Source organism: Lipophrys pholis, assembly GCF_963383615.2.
Source record: "Lipophrys pholis genome assembly, chromosome: 10".
In the NCBI taxonomy this organism is placed as follows: domain Eukaryota; kingdom Metazoa; phylum Chordata; class Actinopteri; order Blenniiformes; family Blenniidae; genus Lipophrys; species Lipophrys pholis.
In genome coordinates this window covers 17,443,201-17,463,633 of record NC_137640.1, presented here as the reverse complement: position 1 = coordinate 17,463,633, position 20,433 = coordinate 17,443,201, and the positions used below count along the sequence as shown (strand labels likewise).

The 20,433-nt window shown below is 41.5% G+C and overlaps 2 protein-coding genes across 3 annotated transcripts; one reads left to right on the top strand and one right to left on the bottom strand.

Moving 5' to 3' along the window:
- Positions 1-347: 347 nt before the first annotated feature.
- Positions 348-3,629, top strand: LOC308115376 (angiopoietin-related protein 4-like). The gene is made up of 7 exons (XM_080472828.1): positions 348-872; positions 1,124-1,231; positions 1,351-1,438; positions 1,991-2,104; positions 2,548-2,643; positions 2,748-3,017; positions 3,138-3,629. The coding sequence occupies exons 1-7, from the start codon at positions 408-410 to the stop codon at positions 3,314-3,316; spliced, it is 1,320 nt and encodes a 439-aa protein (XP_080328954.1). The 5' UTR covers positions 348-407; the 3' UTR covers positions 3,317-3,629.
- A 944-nt stretch (positions 3,630-4,573) lies between these two features.
- Positions 4,574-19,843, bottom strand: LOC308115448 (dipeptidyl peptidase 9-like). 2 transcript variants are annotated; one of them, XM_080472970.1, is made up of 22 exons: positions 19,766-19,843; positions 19,468-19,633; positions 17,757-17,847; positions 17,017-17,261; positions 15,667-15,779; positions 14,891-15,064; positions 14,459-14,627; positions 14,240-14,350; positions 13,395-13,523; positions 13,135-13,196; positions 12,908-13,008; positions 12,616-12,793; positions 11,616-11,775; positions 9,994-10,073; positions 9,069-9,239; positions 8,416-8,554; positions 8,103-8,248; positions 7,386-7,532; positions 7,127-7,279; positions 6,549-6,691; positions 6,230-6,341; positions 4,574-5,797 (listed from the first exon to the last, which is right to left on the bottom strand). In XM_080472970.1, the coding sequence occupies exons 3-22, from the start codon at positions 17,810-17,812 to the stop codon at positions 5,705-5,707; spliced, it is 2,682 nt and encodes an 893-aa protein (XP_080329096.1). In that variant the 5' UTR covers positions 17,813-17,847; positions 19,468-19,633; positions 19,766-19,843; the 3' UTR covers positions 4,574-5,704. The 2 variants fall into 2 exon arrangements, with proteins under 2 accessions (XP_080329096.1, XP_080329095.1); XM_080472969.1 differs by lacking the exon at positions 19,766-19,843 and having other exon boundaries at positions 19,468-19,750.
- Positions 19,844-20,433: the final 590 nt, after the last annotated feature.

Genomic DNA, 20,433 nt, shown 5'->3' with positions numbered 1-20,433 from the left:
AAACAAAGCTTATGTTTGGAATAGAAATAGTATCTAAGGAGTAAATTCCAGCAACTTATATGGAAAAAGGAACCATGAACAATTTTACCAGTAAAAAGAAAAACTCCATAATTAGAAAACCCAGGACTCCAAAAAAACCAAACTGAAATCATGGCACATTCCTGCACGCATCGTTGAGGGTGTAACCTGTAATTCAACCCTTTCAATGCAGCATGGTGGAGTTCCTTACCATGAAACGCTTTCCCCGCCTCCATCCCGCCCTCCTCCGCCTCCAGCAGCCAATCAGAGGAGGCCTCTGCTGCACGCTGAGCATATAAGAACCCCACAATGCCTCCAGCAGCAGACAGAGAGACAGAAGACTCAGCAGCAATACTGCAACTGACCAAAGACTTAGCAGACACACAAAGATGAAGATGCCTCAGCTACTCATCCTCCTTGTAACCATTTTGGTGCACGTAGCTGCCGGTTTCCCCACCGAGAGGCGAGGCCGGGAGAAAGGCGCTTCCTGGGATGACGTGAACGTGGTGGCCCACGGCCTCCTGCAACTCGGGCAGGGCCTGAAGGAGCATGTGGACAAGGCTAAAGTCCAGATGAGGGACGTGAACGCCAAGCTGACAGCCTTCAATGGCACGTTGGTGGCGCTGGAGAGGAGGCAGCAGGAGGAACGTGAAGCGATGAAAAGTAGACACAGCGAGGCAGAGGAACGGGAGAGAAAGACCTCCGAGCTGGCCGAGGAGGCGATAGTGAAGGTGGAGGAGGTGAAGAAGGAGACAAAGGACATCCATTCCAGGATGGAGAGACTGGAGGAGGTGCTGAAGGGGCCGACACTGGACGACAGTGACAATGAGCACACAGGAGTCTCATTCATCCAGGTGAGTTAATTATGTCATCACCATCATGATATCTGCACATTTCAGATATCGTTTAACCTTTAAACAGATGCTGAATAAGTGACAACAGGCACCAAATATTAATATCTTAACACAGACAGATCAGTTTCTACCTGTAAGTCTCTCTTATCTACAGTCTTCAGAGACGGATGCCTCATGTGAAATGAAGCTGTGCACACAAGCACACAAAATGATGCCGCTAAGCTCACCTTCGTTTGCTTTTTTTTCATTAGTTTGTTGCCGCTCAGAACAAACGCATTGACCAGCTGGTGGAGAAAATCAAGCAGCAACAGGACAAACTGGAGAAACAGAGTCTGCACCTACAAGCACTGCAGAGCAAGGTGCGGTATTCCCCATCAGAGCTCCTATCTGGTCTCTAACCTGCGCCTCAGGACGAGCACTGAAGCCACTGGGCTGCCTCATAACAACTTTTAAGATTCCGAATCTCTGTTTCCTGCAGGTTTCTCACAAGAGAGTGAAATCGCACAGACGCAGAGACGAAGAGACCGCGCTGAGGGGCGAGGCAGAGCAGACCCACAATGAAGCAGGTAACGTTCTTTACTGTGGGAATCAGAAAAAGAAAAAGACAAGAAGAGTGCAGGACAGACTTGAAATGTTTAGCGGGGAGCCACAAGGATGAATGAGAAACACTGGAGCAGTTAAAGCTTAACTCACTCAGCTCTTATTTTTATACACTGAGGTGAATCACACAATTTAGTTTAGGAATTACCAAGGAAGGAAATATTTGTTGCTGTTTTTCCTTCACTGTCAGCTGTGAGTTCACACATGCAGAATCTTAACATGGAGGCAAAGCTAGTTTCACCTTTGCACCTGAATTTATAATGTTTGACTTGTTGGCAGAGTCGTTCAGACACGGTCCAAAGATCAGGGGAAAAAAAAAAAAAAAAGAAGGCCAGCAGCATTTCAGACACTCCTGCAAAGTAGAGTATGTTTCTGGGGTGCATAAAAGAGATAATGAAACCAGTGTTATGACTGATAATACTTAGTCATGAGAAAAAAGAAACCTTCAGTACATAAACAGGAGCTCATCCTCAATCACTTGATTTACTGACCAGGATTTGTATTCTTTTCCCTCCCAGGTTTGGCGAGAGACTGCCACGATCTCTTTGTACGAGGGCAGAAAGTGAGCGGCGTTTACTTAATCCGACCGGAGAACTCACAACCCTTCGGTGTGCTCTGTGAAATGACATCAGGTGAGTCAAACAGTACATACACCTCAGGCAGCCTGGTACAAATCCCAGTCACGGTCACCACTGTGTTCTAAGCGCAGCCTGATTTCAGCCATTTAGAAAGTTAATAGGAAAAGATAGAATCATTAAAAAAAGTAAGGGCCATATGTTTGTGTATTAGCGTTTGTGAAATGTAGGATGGAGGAAGCTCCAATGAGCTTTCGACATGATCAGTCAAATCTTAAAATCAATTCTACGTCACACACGGAGCCAGTGGCGGAAAACTAAAACTGATGTTGTTTTTTTTTAATGTTTATCTGTTCAAATCAGAGAGCGGCACTGTGGTGAATTTTATAGTGAGTCTTGACATAAAAAAACAAAACAAAAGACAGTCCTTAGACACACACATTATCTTTCAACATAAGACTGAGTAAAATTGTTAAATGTCTGTAACTTTCTTTCTGCAGAAGGAGGCTGGACCATTGTCCAGAAACGTCATGATGGATCCGAAAGCTTCAACCAGCTGTGGGACGAGTACAAGAAGGGCTTCGGTAGCCTAAATGGTGAGTGCAAGTCCGCCTTACATGTGCTTGTAAAAAAAAAAAAAAACTTGTGATATTAAAACCCCCCCGATCAGAAAATAACTGAACGGCTATCTCTCTCACAGGCGAGTTTTGGTTGGGCTTGGACAACATCCACTCGCTGTCCAAACAAGGCCGCTACGTCCTGCAGGTGGAGTTGTCAGACGAGGCGGGGCAGCGGCAGGAGGCTCGCCACCAGTTTCACCTTGATGGGGAGGAGGAGAACTTCGCCCTCCACCTGCAGCACGACTTGTCCTCTGGGCTTTCGGGGAATATCGTCAGCGGTGTCCCCTTTTCCACTGCCGACAGAGACAACGACCTTGCTGCAGACGTCAACTGTGCCGAGCTGCTCTCAGGTACGCCAAAGAGTCCAGTCACCCAATTCACACAGAAAATCCCAAAACTTTTTTTTTTTTTTTATATATTATGACTGAAGCTTCATGGCAGTTGTTGAGAGAAAGTTTCTCGTGTTCCAGGTGGTTGGTGGTTCAGCAGCTGTGGCGAGTCAAACCTCAATGGCAGGTATCCCAGGAGGCCGAGCGTGCACAGGAGACATTCGCCCAGGAAGGCCATGTTCTGGACGCGCACACAGGGACCAAACCGCTCTCTCAAGACAACACTTCTGAAGATCGCACCGACGTCAACACAACAGTGAGCCCATCTCGGGGAACGAGAGAGAGAGATCAGCTGGAAATCCAAGTTACTGAAAAACCAGAGACGGGTTTTCAAACCCCGAGACTCAAAGCAGGACGAGCTCTGAACGTCCTGATGCACTGAATGATCACTTTTCTATTCTATGCCACAAGGTGTTTTATGTTCAGTCATATTGACAGCTTTTACTTTATGCCCTTTGTGAGGGTTTTGCTTATTTTGTAACTGTTTTGTTGTACTTTTAAAATGCAGTGTTTTACTTTGTACATTTTCTATTTCATTTACATGAAGCGACAAAATAAAACAGTTTAATGGTTTGATGAATCCCTGCTGTTTATTTGTGAAGGCAAAGCCGTATAAAGATACCTAAGACACATGAGCTCTAATAAGGACATAAAAATCGTCCAATCATTACAGAAACAAGAGACTTGTAAGAAATAAGCCGACACTGATGTATGTAAGCCTTTGAGGATTCCGACCTTCAAGGATGCATCTCGCAGTGTAAATTGGCTTTAGAACTTTATTACAAACCAGCTTTAGATCGTCTGCTCAGCTGCTGTGCAGCAAAAACGACTTGTAAACCTGCTAAATTCATTAGAAAGGGATGGAACATGAAACTGACTTTCATCGAATTAATTTTGCTCATTTGTGGAGAGGCGAGTCGGCACGTTATAAATGTAACCAAATAAAATGCAGCCATAACTCTTCTCAGCAATTTCCCCAAATATTTTAGGTTTAGAAAAAGTGTTTATGACTTGAGATTCACTGGAACTGAGCCACAGGAAAAACGCGAGGGTCAGGGGGATGGACGCCTTTTCCAAGACTTTCTTCTGATTTTCAAGACTGAATGTAAAAGCTATTCTTATTAAAACAGTTTATCAAATGTTAAGTTCAATGGCGCTGAATTAAAACCAAAAGCTGCAGATTATATATGCAATCAAATCAGATACGGCACACTGTGTGGCTGAGGGCCTGGAATCATCATCCAACACTTCGAACACCTTCCAGATGTTATTCAGCTATTTTTAGCCAGAATCAAGGTTCTGGATCAAAACTGTAAAGTAAATTACTCATATTTTGTAAAAAAGACGTTTATCTGATATGAAGTGTAGAAGTCCTTGAATAGTCTTTGCATTTTGTTGCAACTAGTGGTTAATCAATGGTGATTAAAATGGCCTAAATTCTTACATTTGACCTCTGCCCACTCACTTTTAGTTCATAGATCATAGTGGCTGAACTATTAAAGAAAACACATCAGGATGAGGGAAAAGACCTTGAATAAAGATTTACTTCTGTTTATTATTCCTTCTGTATCGGAGAGTACAACAAATCAGGTACGCATCATCAGATACTTTGGTCAAACAAGGCATTTTTCTGTTGTAGACTGATTTCCTGAAATAAACTATACGCAGAAGCTCAATAACTTTTGCAAGGCACCTTAGACCTAAAACAGTTTATTTAAAGATCTTCCTATTGGTTGAACTGTTGGCAAGGAAGAAGAAAAAAAAAAAAAGAAGAAGAAAAAAAGGGAATCAGAAAGTATCGATGAAATAAAAACTGGTCACAACATATTTTCACCATTTGTGACCAAATCAATCTAAACAAGACACATAAAATCTTGGCACTTAAGGCTCTTATTTCTCGTATATCTGCTCTAGTTTGACAACGTCACGACACACTTGGAACAAATCACAACGCAAATCAAGACAAAGAGCGAAGGTTAACTGCTTTTGTATTACTGGAATGGTTTACGTTTACATCGCATCATTTAATCACATAGATCAAACCGATGTTTTTCGTCAGTTTGTTCCCGGGAAAAAAACCAACAGGAGTTGTGACTGTAAGAGGTGAAAGTGGAAAGTCTGAGCTGTTTATTTTGTTTGTGTTTCAAAACACTGTTTTCCGTGAAATAGTAACGGAGATTTTAAACCCTCACTTTCTGCCATCATTAAAACACTGAGAACTCCAGTCATGCTTGTTCTGGCTAAATAGCGCCACCTGGTGTATGTTTGCTTTACTCTGACTCCATGTTATGGAGTTTCTGGATCGCCACAAAGCACCTGATTGTAATGAGCAGCTTGTCATCAGGCTTCTTGCAGTTTGGCCGACTCAGTCATCAAATTCCGATCTGTTAACGCAGGAAAGCGCCAAAAACATGACAACAGGAGTACGATTTGGAATCAGCTCAGAGGCTACAGGTGCTGAAATGCTGCAGCACTTTTCGAGACTGACGAGCAGCTTCTAAGGATTGGTACAATTTCAAAAACGGTATCAATTCAAGTGAGCTGGGGATTCGAGGAAAAAAATTTAAAAAAAATGAAATGAAAGAGCGATGTGATGTGGATGTGTGACACAAAGAGAGGAAGGAGGCTTCGGCGTGACGAAATGTTCATCAGAGGTTTTCCTGGAGGAAGTGCAGCAGCGTGATCTCATAGTGCTCCCCAGACTCTGGACACCTGATGCTGTGTCGTTCGTTAGGATAAACCTGAAAATAATACAAATGCACCCATTGTTGTGATTAGTAGCCCTTTCTAAATAATCATGGATGTTCTAACTTTTAAAAACCAGGAACCAAAACGTCTATGGCCACTAACACCACCTCAAACACCTTTACATTGACGTCTATCAGCAACAGAAAAAGTGACTCTTAATATAAAATGACTCTCAGCAGCTCGAGTTAATTAGAGCTGAGAAGGAAGCGTCACTCTATAAAGCCAGGGTACACAAACAGCCAACATGACAGGTTGTCAAATCTTTTGCGACGATGTTTGCATGGTGACCCTCGGGGGGGGGGGGGGGGGGGGGGGGTTGGTCCTGTTTTAAAAACATTCCTTTGTAAAAGTAATCAGGTTTTCACCATCTTCACATTTTATTTTTACTCAAAATAAAAAAAAAAAAAACAGATTGCTTCCGTTACCTGCAGGTTGTACGGTTTTCCTTCCCGGATGAGTTGAGACACCAGGAAGTTGGTGTGGAAAAAGTGTACATTTTCATCCAGAAACCCGTGCAGGATCAGCAATCTGTTGGGCCTGTTTGGAGCACAAGGATCCAAAATATTACACTCACATTTGCGCCGCGGGAAGACAGAAACGCGATCAATCTTGTGATTGGTGGAAGGGAAACTGCCGTCGACTGTGGGAAGCAGCGATAACTGAAAAGTACGTAAACGCCACACTGTGTTGCAGCTGGTCGACGCAGCTCTAAATCACGGGAGGTTTCATGGTCACAGTGCTTACTCGCTGGGAAGCTTATCGACATGCAGAGCGACGGAGCAATCTGCGTATCCTTTCTGGTTCTTTTCAGGCATGTCCAGGTACCGCTCGGTGTAGCCGGTGTCATACGCCATCCACACCGTCACTGGAGCTCCAGCAATGGCAATCTGAAGCAACAATAAGTCAAATACAGACTCAGAACACACTTTTTAACTGGTTTGAATGCAGCTGAAAGTAAAAATGTAAGGTGATACCTGTAGTTTCGTAGGTCGAGAAAGATGGAGCCATTTCAAACTGAGTTTTATAAACTTTTTTAGATGAACATCCCCAAAAATATAGCAAAATATATAAAAACACATCTATGATTGGCATTTCTCAAAAAGTTGTGAAAGGGTAACTGCAGTGCATACCGACTTATCAGCGCTATTTTCATTATTAACTTTATTTTACTAAACTCTTCAAAAGTGCCAAAATAAACCACTTTCACAATATTAAAAGAAATACAAACATGTCACATTGCTAAAACGGCCTCTGTGTCTACCGGTCCCAGAATCTGTAAACATATTTCAGCGGTATGTAAATCAAGCATCGGGGGTTTTGACCTTGAAGATGTCGGGTTTGTGGATGAGTCCCATGAGGGAGAGAAAGCCACCGTATGACCAGCCGTGGATGGCGACACGAGTCAGATCCACAAACTGGTACTTGTCTGCGATGTAGTGCAAACCCTCCACCTGGTCATTGATCTCCACCTGACCCTGAAGGAGAAGAACAGACGTTTCGCACAACCGTCATGAAAACCCCATTTTAATACCGTTGATGTATTAACCCCAAACAGCTGCGGCAGTGTCACACGGTCTTTACCATTTTGTCTTTCACAGCTCCTTCAAACTTGAGTCCTCGTTGGCAGGAACCCCTCCCATCGATGACGAGCACCACATAGCCGAGAGACGCCAACGTCCTCAAACGCAAATACTTCACTCCTTTATAAGAGTTATTCACTAACTGCACCTGCAACAAAAGGAAACAAAACACTGCATTCGCCATTTTTTGTGACGGATCTCAGAGCAAATGAAGAGCTGACAGTCAATATACTGCATGTTGCAACCCCAGTATAGTGTGCGTTCACTTGTGCAGCTATCAAAACCACTCTTTCAAAATAAGGTCCATGCTTCTAATATTTTTGCTGTAAAATACGGCTTATACCTGCAGTCAGTTAAATCAAGGTAAAATTCTCCTACATGACTTTACCTGGCAAATAATTAACTCAGTTATGTTTTGTAATACCTTATTATAGGCAATCTTTTAACCGTGTGCTTTGTAAGTCTTGTCAGATGTTATTATTCAATGCAGTAATTTATAAATCAAGACAGATGTAGATGACAACTCAGGGTGTTTCACTAAAAAACACTTTTTTTTTTTAACATTATAATGTTCAAAGCATAAATGCAGACTCAAGGTGAGTTTGTATGAAGAATTTTAACTTTGAATCGACCGACTTGTGTTCAATACATGAACATTTTGCTTCAGTCGGTTCGGACGTTAGGAATGGATGTGATTACAAAATATGAAGGATCGGACCTGAGGACCACCGTAAACAAAGACGACGGTGGGATGCTTCTTTCCAGGCACCAGATTGTGTGGTTTGTACAGCATGCCATAAAGAACGAAGCCCGACTTTCCTGTGAAGCTGAAGATCTCCGGAGGGGAGTCTTCAGATGGGAAATCTGCAAACAAGACGACGTGTGAAAAACAGCAGAAATGAGAAAAGAAAAAAATATAAATCAAATAGTTTTTTTTGTGTGTGCCTTTGTATATTTTATGGGGCACCATCAAATGAAAGCAATATAAGCTCATGTGGTTGTTTTTGTTTTATAAAAGGGAGAGGACTGACTGCCAGACGACTCCAGCATGCTGGCCCAGAACTCGGGCTGTTTTTGGAGCGGGTCGCTGTCCAAGCCGTTCAGCTTGTAGATGTGAACGCAGGGCGAGGCGGACAAGCTGCTGTAATGGCTGATCAACATGTCGAAGGTCTGAAAGGAAAAGCGACAATCCATGGTCAACAGCATTCACAATTAGTTCAAGTGCTGTGGCGATCTGTGGCGGTGTAAAGACACTAACTAGTTACATTCTTATCATATTTTGTGGCGTGTGATAATCTATGATCTAAACCTTTTAAAAACAGAAAATAAATCTCAAAACACTACTTCATTTACATGAAAGCAAACACACGTGATGAATTATAGATATTTGTCTTTCTGTACTATGATTGTAAGTTTTCCTTTCAATAAGCAATGAGTGCTGCCATGTTATTTCATCAATAACATTTTAGAAGTGAATTACTGAAATGTATTTTATTAATTGAATTCATCTTAATTACACTTACAACAATACCAATCATAGACGTAAGGATTGGCCAGTGATTTCAAGATAAGTTGTGTTTTTTCCATTACCCGACCTGAACAACTGTCATGAATTAGAAATGAGCTGCAGACATTTCAAAATATTGCTTTTACACATAAGTTAGTGATCTGGAAGTTTGTGTACCTGGCTCACAGAGCAGTTGTGGGAGAAGCCGGGTTTAGTGAGTCTGACGATTTCCCCCGGAATCTGGTAGCTCACCACGTAGAGGTGGTGCTCCAGAGGAGAGTCTTTGGTCCCCTGGAAGTAAACCAGCTTCGCCGCTTCGTTCACCCAAACCTGAGGGCTTGAGGATTGCTGTACAGATGTCATGACAAAAAACAAGTGGCGATGTTGGGACATTCTCTTTAAAGATCGATAAGAAAACTAGTTTGTTTTAGTCTTTCACTGCAGTTACATTGTACAAAATTCCTTTTCTGACATTCTTACGATATGTAAGCTACATCTTTAACAAAGCTGTTTTTAATACAAAATGAGCATAAAATGGCAACTAAACAATCCTTTACCGCGAGAACTTCACAGGGACATTTATAAATGATTGGACGACTGCAGCGTCTTGTCTGTTGTGAGAGTGTGTCCACCACTGTTTGGACTCACTGGAATGTATGTCAATTTGAGACTAGACAGAGGGGCTTCAAAAGGAAACCGACCACTGTGCTAAGATTCATCAACAAATATCACAAAAACATTCAGTCCACAAAGAACTGCTCACTGGGTGAACAACAAGAGGAGGGAGCATCCACACTTACGGGGACAGTATTTCTTCACTATTGTTCTGAACTTCAATGACAACAATATTACAGGTTCATTTGATTGAGATCATTCATTTATTATTTAATGTTTTAATTATGTTGATTTGAGTTTCTTGCTGGTAAAATTCTGGCAGCAGTATATTGAAAGTTTTTTTACATAAATTGCGACGTCGTTATTAACATATGAGAAGAGCCCAACCTCATGGGTCCATGAAATCTGAGACATTTGTGTTGGGTAGTTGGGTTATTAAGACGGGGGAATCACAGGTAACATCCCAATAAATAACTGGTACGAGTACCTTCGCTCCATGATTGGCCAGCACCTCCCACTCTCCACTCGTCAGCGTCACCTCCTCTTTCACCGAACACTTGAAATCATCTGACAGCAGATGAGTAAAGACGTCAGTTGAGTGGATCCACAGGAACATCAAACTTTAGTTAAAAACCCAAACAGCATGTAAAGTAATAATAATCATCTGAAACATAAATTTAAAAAACACAGGAGTCACCACAACAAATCCTGACTTTATACAAAGTGAACAATTTAAAAAGCGCCAACTTCAGGAACCCTTAAATCTTTTCAATACAAAATGAGCCAAAGGGAACCAAAATCACACAAACAAAAAAAACGCATCTTTTGAATTTCCTCATTTGTGTCATGAGTCATGACTTGGTCATAAAATGTGATCCTGTTTACAAGTCGGTCACAAGTTTAGCCAAAGACACAAATGGCTTTTCTTTAGATATCCATTAAGACGTGTACAGAGTAGACTGCAGAAAAAAAGTGTTTTGAAACGGCCCTAACTGTAACCTTTAGTAAACAGAGAGGTCTTGAGTCTGGCCTTAAAAGTAGAGACTGTTTCAGCCTCCCTAACTGAAACTGCGATCGGGTTCCACATAAGAGGAGCCTGAAAGCTGAAAGCTCTGCCTCCCGTTACTCCCATACTTTTAGAAAACCTAGGAACCTCCAGTAAGCCAGCACTCTGAGAACCAAGTGTTGTTCTGGGGAGATATGGGACAAACAGTTCTTTAAGATATGATGGGGCCTGGTTGTTAAGAGCTTTATAAGTTAGGAGGATTAAATAATTCACATGGGAGTGTTTCAGCTCAGATTAATTATTTAGATTGTAATGTAATGTAATGTATTCCATTCATATATTTTATCCTCTTTTTTTTCGATGTCTGGGGTTTAAACTGAAATCGCAGACATTTAAGCGTTCTCTAATCTACATTAAACAGGGCACATCATTCCTTGCATGTGTTCCTCTTAGATGTTTGTTTGTTTTTTAATTCACAGGAACAGATCAGCTGTGATCAACTGTACAGCACAATGATTTTGAATTCATTTACAAAATTGAATAATAACCAGGCCTCTCGCCTTTCGTTCTTGGCCCTTAAAAAAATGGCATGTATGTCAATGACAACGCACAGCCCTCCTGCAATACCACTGGGGACCACCAGGCAGCTGAAGCCCACACTTGAGATATATATACACAAGTACATAGTAAGACAAACCATGTACAAATGCAGATGATTTATTATTGAGGATGCTAAAATAGACCCTTGGATAACCTTTAAAGACTTGAAGAAGTCATTAGAGTTGGATAACGTCTCTGTTCATTAATCTTTATATATTAAGTTATAATGTCCCTGGACGTAAACCATGCTGCCGCTTTAAAAAACTGTTAATCTAACAAATATTCTTAATGAATACATGAAATAATACAATTAATTGTTGGTGTGGTATTAGGGTAAACACTGTATGTGACTTAGATTAAAACTGGATCACTATTTATGACCAAATGATGCAGAAAAAGAGGAAATTCAAGGTTCACATATTTTTTTCTTGTCATTTCTTATACAACTAATGCACGTGGCATTAATATTCAGACAGCAGCCTGGATTTTCCATATTACATTACCTTCAGAGTGTGTGTAGCCTTTGGCCCAGTGATATCTGCTTCGCTCCAACACTGACGTGATCTTATACAGGTGACAGAAGCCAGTTTTGGACTCATTTACTATAATGAAGGTGATTTCATCATCACTTGTTTGGATGAACGGATGAAAGATGTCATGGACCTGAAAACAGACATCAAGTCACATGAGAAGCGTCAGGATGTTTATATGCTATATTTGACAAAGTAAAAGTGCTCAACGATCAAAAATCATTGAATTCAGGTGATCAATCGATCACTGCCATGGCCACAGCTGTATAAAATCAAGTACCTCGGCATGCAGTCTATTTCTACAAACATTTGTGAGAGAATGGGTCGCTCTCGGGAGCTCAGGGAATTCCAGCGTGGTACATTGATAGGATGTTACTTACAATAAATCCAGCTGGGAAATGTCCTTGTTACTAAATATTCCACAATCAACTGTTAGTAGCACTCTAACAAAGTGAAAGTGATGGGAACAACAGTGACTCAGCCACGAAAAATAAAAATGGGGCCAGCTTGACTGGAACTTGACTGGCCTGCACAGAGTCCTGACCTCAACCCAATAGAATATCTTCCAGATGAATTAAGAGCGGAGACATCTAGCCAGGCCGTCTCGTCCCACATCAGTGTCTGACCTCATAAATGCCCTTCTAGAAGAATGCTAAAAAATTACCATAAAGAGACCTCTAAACCTCGTGGAAAGATTTCCTAGAAGAGTTGAAGCTGCTGCACATATCCTTTAAATCCTATGGTTTAACAATGGGATGTCACTCAACTTCATATGTGTGAGAAGGCAGGTGAGCGAATACTTTCGGCAATACAGTGTACAATAATGAGAGATTAGAACCAGAGAAGATAAGTGGCACTGCAGGTATTTGCTGAAAGGTTTTCCTGTACTGCTCACATTCAGACATAAACAAATCAAGCTCAGAAAGCAATTCTATCAATTATTTTAGTGTCAAAAGTTGGTGACGCTTCTCACATTGATCCAGATATCACTGGCTTCCTCGTGGATGATAAAGGGATGGATTGCATCTCCTAGAGCCTCCAGAGTCGCTTGTCTTGTGTCTTTGTCCTGATTTGCAGGGACGAACAGTGCAGGAGGGAGCAGGACCAGCTGCAGATGCTGCTGCTGTCGGTCCATCATGAACGCGTACGCACTGACACACAGAGAGAAAAGACATTAGTGAGAACTCGATCAGACAACAATGACCTATTGAAACATTGCAGATTTTTTTTAATTCTACTGCAAAAAAAACACAAAAATTACTTACTATCGTCCGTCTTTTGTCCAGCCGGCTCTGGTTATGTACTCGACACTAGGAAACAGGGTGGTGAAGGGAACTGGCAGCTCCTTATCCTGTATGCTGACAATCTGAACGACAACAAGGAGAACCATACCACAGAAAGAACAACTTCAGTACATATCGTTTACAACAGCTGGCTGTTACATTTAAAAAAAACAACAAAAAAACAAAGGCGACGCTGAACGAGTCCTCACTTTGCCAAGATTGTCTGTCTTGATTTCTGATATTTTGAGAGTGATGCCCGGATTCGTGCTGCCTGGAAACAAATTGAATTGAGTTTGGTACCAAATTATCAGCAAAAACCTTAAACCTGTTAAAAGTTCACACACATAAACAAATAGACCTGAAACAGCAGGAAGAAACAACCACAAATCCAAACCAAATTCAGCAGTGGCGATCAGGAAGGAATAACAATGAAGGATAAATCTGTGCACGTTGTTCCCTGCCTTCCTACCTGCATGTGGGTATCTGTAGATGTCAGTCTTGCGATCCTCCAGGGTCGGAGACGGGACGTGGATGATCTCCACATTAGACTCATCCACCTCCTCGTACAGAATCTGCAGAGTCTTACCGCCGTCATTCTCTGAGCCAAAAAGGAAATCATAAGAAAATTGAGTAAATATTGCAATTGTTGAATAATCCTGATTAAAATCAGGAAAACTAACCACCACCAAAACGACTGGTTACTAAAATATCCAATTTGTTCCTAAACACCTCAAATAGATTAAAATAATATCTAATCATCATTGCTGTGCTGGTAGTTATTCATTCTGATCTCATTTTTCTGTTTTTGCCACTAGCTTTAGCTTCGTAACGTCACAACAATAAGTAAACATCATCAGTCTCATCGGCTCAAGAATTCATATCCAGTTTGTTCCTGCATCTCACAGGCTTTTTTGTTTATTGTGATCAAAACATTGGTTTGAGGACAAAAAACTGCAAGAATGAAGAAACTAGAAAGACCTTTAAATGACAAAGACGACTCACAAATACTTCTTGTGATTATAAAGATTAGTGAGTCGGTTTGGTTATTTTAAGTTACTTTTCTCGGCCGATATCAACTTTTTTTTATACTTTAATGTGTCATGAAGTTTTAAATTACAGTGACGTTAAAGACTCTTCTAATCAAAGGAAACAATGTTAAAAAAAAAAAAACTGAGTAGAAAAAAAAATAAAAAAATGCAAGTCTCTGCAAACACTAAAGAGCTTTGATGATGTTGAATTAATTATTGCTATTAAAACAAAGACATTTTTCACAAGGCCTGTTCAGTATGACACATATTCTTGTTAATAACTAACCGTCACGAGTCGCTGGAGACCACCAGTATCCAGTGAAGCGGTCAAATTCTTCCTGTGTCACAAAAGTGGCAACACCAGCAGATATAGGATCCTGTTTTGGGTCATCAACACCTGCAAACAAAAACAAAAACAAAAAAGTAAGAATAAACATGCCAAAAGAGGACAATAACAATAATATAGGGCAATAAATCGGACGCATGTGTAGAAATGAGCCCCGACCTTTATGACAGAAGGTGAGCCTCCTCTCCTCTTCCGTCTCGATACTCGTCACCCAGATGTCATTATTGTTGATGAAGCTGATGAAGTTGGGGTCCCCGGGACAGATTTTGGGGTCCATTCGTGTACCCGAGCACTGACTCTTAATCTCTGTCGGTTTTATGGGAGACGTCTGAAAAACCCAGAGTAAAGTACAGGTTTTAAGCCAAAGCCACAATTTCATTAAGCATTTGTTGATATTCTACTCCCAACGCTCCTGGAATCCGAACTCGGTAAACTGTAATAGATTCTCCTGGGATCAGAGGACCGGTTCAAAAATCTCACCACTTGTCAAAACACCTGAGACACCGCACGTCACCCTCTTAGCATATTTGAACCGACGGCGCTACGCTGCGTGGCAGGTTCACTGTAACTTAACTGTGCTTGTTAACTCACAATAAAGCTGTTGCTCGCACCGTCACGACAGTAGTACAGACTGCTGTTGGCCTGGAACAGGAAGAGACCGCTGGCTCGGTGGTGGTCATACGAGGTAATGCCAGACACCCCCAGACGCTTCCTCTCTCGCAGCAGCTCCTCCTCCCGAGAGAAAACGCCGTGTTGGGGGCTGGTCTGAGGGCAGAGGTTACAGTACACACAACGCTGACCCAAGATGGGGATTTTGTTCAGGAATGAAATTAAGCAAACGGTTATTAAAAAAAAATGCTGTTAGTTGCTACTGATGGAAGAAAATAAATAATCAAGACAGCAAACTGGTTACTTCGTCTTCAAAAGGATTTAGAATGTAATCAGCAATTTAAAGAAAATCAAGACTCCCATTATTGAATATATTAGCTGTTAGATGTACATTGCAATTTAAAATATCTTGTGGGTTTAGTCTCTGTTTAGTAGAGGCCATTTCAGCCCGCTCTACTCTACTCCCGAGTCCTGAATAAAAGAAAAGCCACAAAAACTGAGAAACTTTATAAGATATGGGTTCACTGCTTTATCTGGATTACCATTTAATGTGTCCATGATGAAGCCCACCTTTAATATAAAGGTTTTAGAGTTGGTATGTTGGTCTGTTCACATATGAAACTTTGACATATATTTATCAAATACAGAAAACCTTGACAAGGTGACTACTAAAGCTGCCTAACAATATCCTTCAAATGAATTTGTCATTTTGAAATCAAAAGCGACAACACAAAACAACGGCTGACAGCCTTTCTCACCTGAAAGTGCAACAGCATCCCTTTCGAGCTCAGAACCAGCAGGGCGTCTTTGCGGATCTTCTTGGGAATGTCTGAGTAGAGTAATGTGTTTTCGTTGCTGCCGAAAGGCATTCCTGTGAGGACAGACCACACACGCAGTTCGCATTGTGGATAAAGCCAAGCTGACAGGTCACACTGTGGATGAGGTCAAGGTGCCACCTGTGTTGAGCTCTAATGAACTAACTAGAATTAACGGCGACACACTTTTGCTTTGGACTGTAGATGTGAATATTATTTTACAATTAACTTTTCCATTCAGGGTGATGTCAGGAGCAGAGCTGCAGGCCACACGGTGGTCTAGTGGTTAGAACTCATCGCCTTATTGTGAGAAAATCCCGGTTTCGATAGCTGGCTTGTGACCTTGTGTGTGGAGTTTGCGCTTGTGCTATTCACAAGTTGAAGAAAAATATTCTAGTAAAGTCATTATAAAAGCCTGACATTTTTCATTTTTACCTTTCCTTCCCTTTTTAGGGCCCATTTTTATAAAAACCAATTACAACCATTAAATACATTCAACATATACAGGCGACGCCCGTATAAAGGGAGACTACAGGTGAAGCCACAAAAAGTTCTACACGGAGCAAAAACTGAAGCAAAACTTTAATCACAGTGGCGACCACACAGTTAAGCAGCAGAAACATTCGTGTTTACACACGAGCCAGCGTGTTTACCTTTTATTTATTTGTAAAGTGAAGCGACAAAGCCACCATCTGCTGTGACAGGAAGTACTTGTCACAGGGGTTCAATACTGAATAGTCCCGGACTGAATATTTATAGTGTATCAACAAGCTCCAGTGGGGGTCACGCATTGCACCGTTGGACATAACACTGTCTGCTGGTCGCTTGAAGCGATTCAGTTAAAAAAACACAACAACAACCCCAAAACAGAGGCGATTCTGAGCTGTACAGCGACAGAAAATAAAAAAGCTGAAAAATTTCCACGAGCCATGATCGTGATCCCGATTACACACTTTCTCCAACAAATACTGACAAGGGCCAGTGAAATCAGGAAGTCAGACGAGAATGAAACCGATCCAAGGTGGAAACTCTGATTCGACTTTCTCCACCGTGTACTCACACAGACATGCTACTTTTCAACGGGACTGAAGACGGGCTACCGAGTATGCAAGCCAACAAATTAAAACCTTCTTCTTAAAGCTTCAGAATTAAACTGCTGATAATTCACTTTAAATGGTCTTTGTTAAAAAACAACAAAAAAAACAACAAGATTATTTGGCCTGGTTTAATCTCAAACCAACAAATAAGACATATATGTGTATACCAGCGTCAGATCTTATTTTATTTTCTCACCCAGATAGTAGATGCGATGCGAGTGCGGACTGTCCTCGTCCTTCTGGATGAACTGGAAGTCGTGCGGTGCCTTGTTATTCACCACACAAGTGTTTCTGTGGCTTTTGTGGATGATTTTGCGCAGGCCATCCCACGTGTGCTTTTCCACCTTGAACTGGGTGGGATTCACGTCCTCCATCTCCACCACCTCTGTGCTGTCGGAGAGCTCCTCCACCGCCCTCATGCCCGCTGGTGTCCCTCTGGCGCTGCCAGAGGTAAAACACAGGGGTGAAAAACTAAGGAGTTCAAGGCTCTGCTAGGAAATATTTTCAAAAGTTGCCCAAAAAAAAAGTCTTTAAATGTTACTACAAAGACAAAGTGATTGTGAGTTACTCTGATATTTAGGTCTGAAAAACCCACCATGGACAACCACCACTTTTCCATTGCCCACCTACCCTCTGGACCCTAAACCTCGTCAGACTTTAACCTTTTCAAACCCTCCTTAAAATTCACCTCTTAAAATCAGATTTTAATCTGTGTGTTCATTTTTAAGAGGGATCTATTTTTTTGTACGTTTAAATGGCATCTTCTATGAAATGTTTAAAATATCATGTTCGTGACACATTTTAGAAACATTTGTCATTTTAGAGGGGAGAAACATTGTAATGAAGTAAAAGAGACAAAAGAATAATAGGAAATAGGAAAACTATTAATCACAAGCTAATGATAACTGCCCAAACTATATTTTGAAGTTTGCGTACCTTTCCGTGCCGTCTTCAGTTTTGACTTCGATTCTCAGTCTTTTTCGTCTGTGCATCAAGTGCTCAACAAGCCTGAACCAGACCTCACACCCTGTGAAACAACAGGTAAACTCTAGATCACGATCCATTCCATAGAGATAACTCACGAGCCAAAAAAACTAAAGAGGACACTGGACAGAAGCGCATAATGCGACAAAACAGAGAAACTCTATTACTGAGGGTTCGGCCTCGGTCCTGGCAGACGTCCCCATCCTGCTTCATTGAGGCGCTGCTGTTTTTCAGATGACCACCTACACTTCTTGCTCTCTGAAGCTCAGTCTCACCGAGTGTGACTCAGCTGCATGACTGCGACACTTCAACGCCTGTGTCATTACAGTGGCGAATATCACACCGGTGCTCCACATTTCTTTGCTGGTGGTAGCTGTACAATGATCAGCTACGAGCAAAGTCAACATAATCAACATCAACCAAAAGAGTAATTTTTGTGATTTTCCACCAAATTGAATTTACCTGGAGCTGCAAAATACATTTTACCTTTAAAATGAGACAAACAGCTTCTAAAGATTCATATATACAGTAAATTTGAAACGTGTATCTTATGTCGCATTTATGACGTTTCAATAACAACTTAAGATGACAAACACTCCATTACATTTTCAGCTGCTTTTTGTACCTCATTTTAGCAGTTTCATCCTTTACCAACATTTTTCAGACAATTTTGACATTTTAGAATACAATCAAAATATGTTATTAATCCCAGAGGGAAATTCCTCTAAGCACAAGGAATGAATACAAAGCTGAATGTCAAATAAAACAGATAAAGTAACATTTAAACATGTACAAGGCTTAACGAAGATTAATAAGATGAAATAAACACAGATAAACACAGCAAACACTATTAAAGGGGATGAGTGAGGAGTCTGGTAGCAGTTTTGCTTATTTTTTTCTTCGATTTTTAAAGTTATGTTTCCCCTTTAGAGAAAGCACCTAGAAATGACTGTGTTGTATTTGATGCTATATAAAAAAAGTTGTATTGAAATTGAATTGAATTCTAGTGATTTCAGCATTTCTTCCCCCCCCCATTATTTCTGGTTTTCGTTTTGTTTTTCCCAATGTAGATATTGTGGCTTTTATTTTAAAGCCTTTTTCTATCCAAGAGATAAAAGTCATTTTGAAAATAGCTCGTGTGTAAATAAAAATAAGATCGGATGTTTATTCAGGTATTATTTCCTGAAAGCGTCAGGGAGCCACTAAAACGGACCAAAGAGCCACAGGTTGCGGAGCTCTGCCCTAAACTAACCATATGATCCAATTTATTTAATGGACTGCATTATGTCATTCCTATAGATACAAATTGGACCCCAGCGTGCTTCAAAGCATCACATTAAACGTATATATTGTGTGGACTGTGCAGTTTGATGCCGATGTGCGACTCAAAACAGTAATTTATGAAGTAAGCCTCGCCTGAGGTCACGTGACGACACGGGGTGTCACACGGTATTATGTCTGTATGGAGTGTTTATGTTCCCAGCCTGTGAGGGCAAAGCTCAGTGGAAACACCCGGTACAGCGAAGTGGCCGGCCTCAAAGCTGCATCCTCAGAGAGCAAAAGAAAAGGAAAAAAAAACAAACACCCGGTTTGGGGCTGAAAAACCAACCAGCCGCCAAACAGGAACTAGCTAGCTCGCGCCAACACTGAGCAGCACACTCACAAAGGCAGTAAACACCCGCGGTGGGTCACGGTGCGTCGGTTTTCAGCTCACGCGCTCCGGCCGGAGACCTCGCAGATGCGGCTCCTGTCGTCGAGCGGCTGTCCGGGCTGAAAGGCGGCGGCTGGCCCGGCTGGATTGATGACAGCAGGCTCCAGTGAGCAGGAAGCTAACGACGCGGAAACAGGTGGCGGAATCAAAATGAGCCACGAGCGCACCTTTAACCCGGATATCACCCGTCTGCCCTGTTTGACGGGTGCATGAGTTCACACGTTTCCTCCTCACTGGAGATTTAACTCACCCGCGCTGGACGGAGCTTTCAGTTTCACCAGGGGGGACATCCCAGATGCGACAATTCAGTCCTCACAGCAGCTCCATATTGCTTTTTTTTTTTTTTTTTTTTTTAATAAACTAAACTTTATTAATCTGCTTGGGGAAATTCCCATCTCGACATTTTTCCCATTGTATTTCTAGAATGCAGTGGGCAGCCATTTCAGGCTGCTGATGGAGGGTCAGGAACCCATATTTAATTATTATATCATAAAACTTGTTGGTGACAGTGATGTCTGCTGTGGGAATCAGACCTGACAACTCCTGATCCCAGGTTCGCTTCTGTAGTCTCTAGGCTACCCCCCCCCCCCCCACCTGCTCAAAAATAAAAAATAAAAAATCAACAAAACAAAAAGACAAAAATCACTATTTGTTACATCATCCATAACAAAATTGTAAACTTTGTGGGAAAAATGTAGCCTCGTGGTGGGAGAGTGGTTACTGCTCTGACCTCACAGCGAAAAGGATCTAATAGGACAAAGTGGTATAGAAGATGGGTGGAAGAATTATGACAATAAGCATCAAAAAGACACATGCCACTATGTATAACATAAATAAAGTGTACAGTCTATGTAAAATATTGTACATATTTGTAATGTATAAAGGAGACGTTGTCTGGCTGGACAAGTGGTCCGAGTG

Bases quoted from the DNA above. Each gene is read 5' to 3' on its own strand.
- LOC308115448 (XM_080472970.1), bottom strand. From the start codon at position 17,812: ATGCACAGACGAAAAAGACTGAGAATCGAAGTCAAAACTGAAGACGGC. The intron at 17,262-17,756 runs GTACGCAAACTT...TACCTCTGGCAG, and splicing joins ACTGAAGACGGCACGGAAAG to CGCCAGAGGGACACCAGCGG. The intron at 5,798-6,229 runs GTAACGGAAGCA...TATTATTTTCAG, and splicing joins GAAAACCGTACAACCTGCAG to GTTTATCCTAACGAACGACA.
- LOC308115376 (XM_080472828.1), top strand. From the start codon at position 408: ATGAAGATGCCTCAGCTACTCATCCTCCTTGTAACCATTTTGGTGCAC. The intron at 1,232-1,350 runs GTGCGGTATTCC...TGTTTCCTGCAG, and splicing joins TACAAGCACTGCAGAGCAAG to GTTTCTCACAAGAGAGTGAA. The intron at 2,644-2,747 runs GTGAGTGCAAGT...TCTCTCTCACAG, and splicing joins GGGCTTCGGTAGCCTAAATG to GCGAGTTTTGGTTGGGCTTG.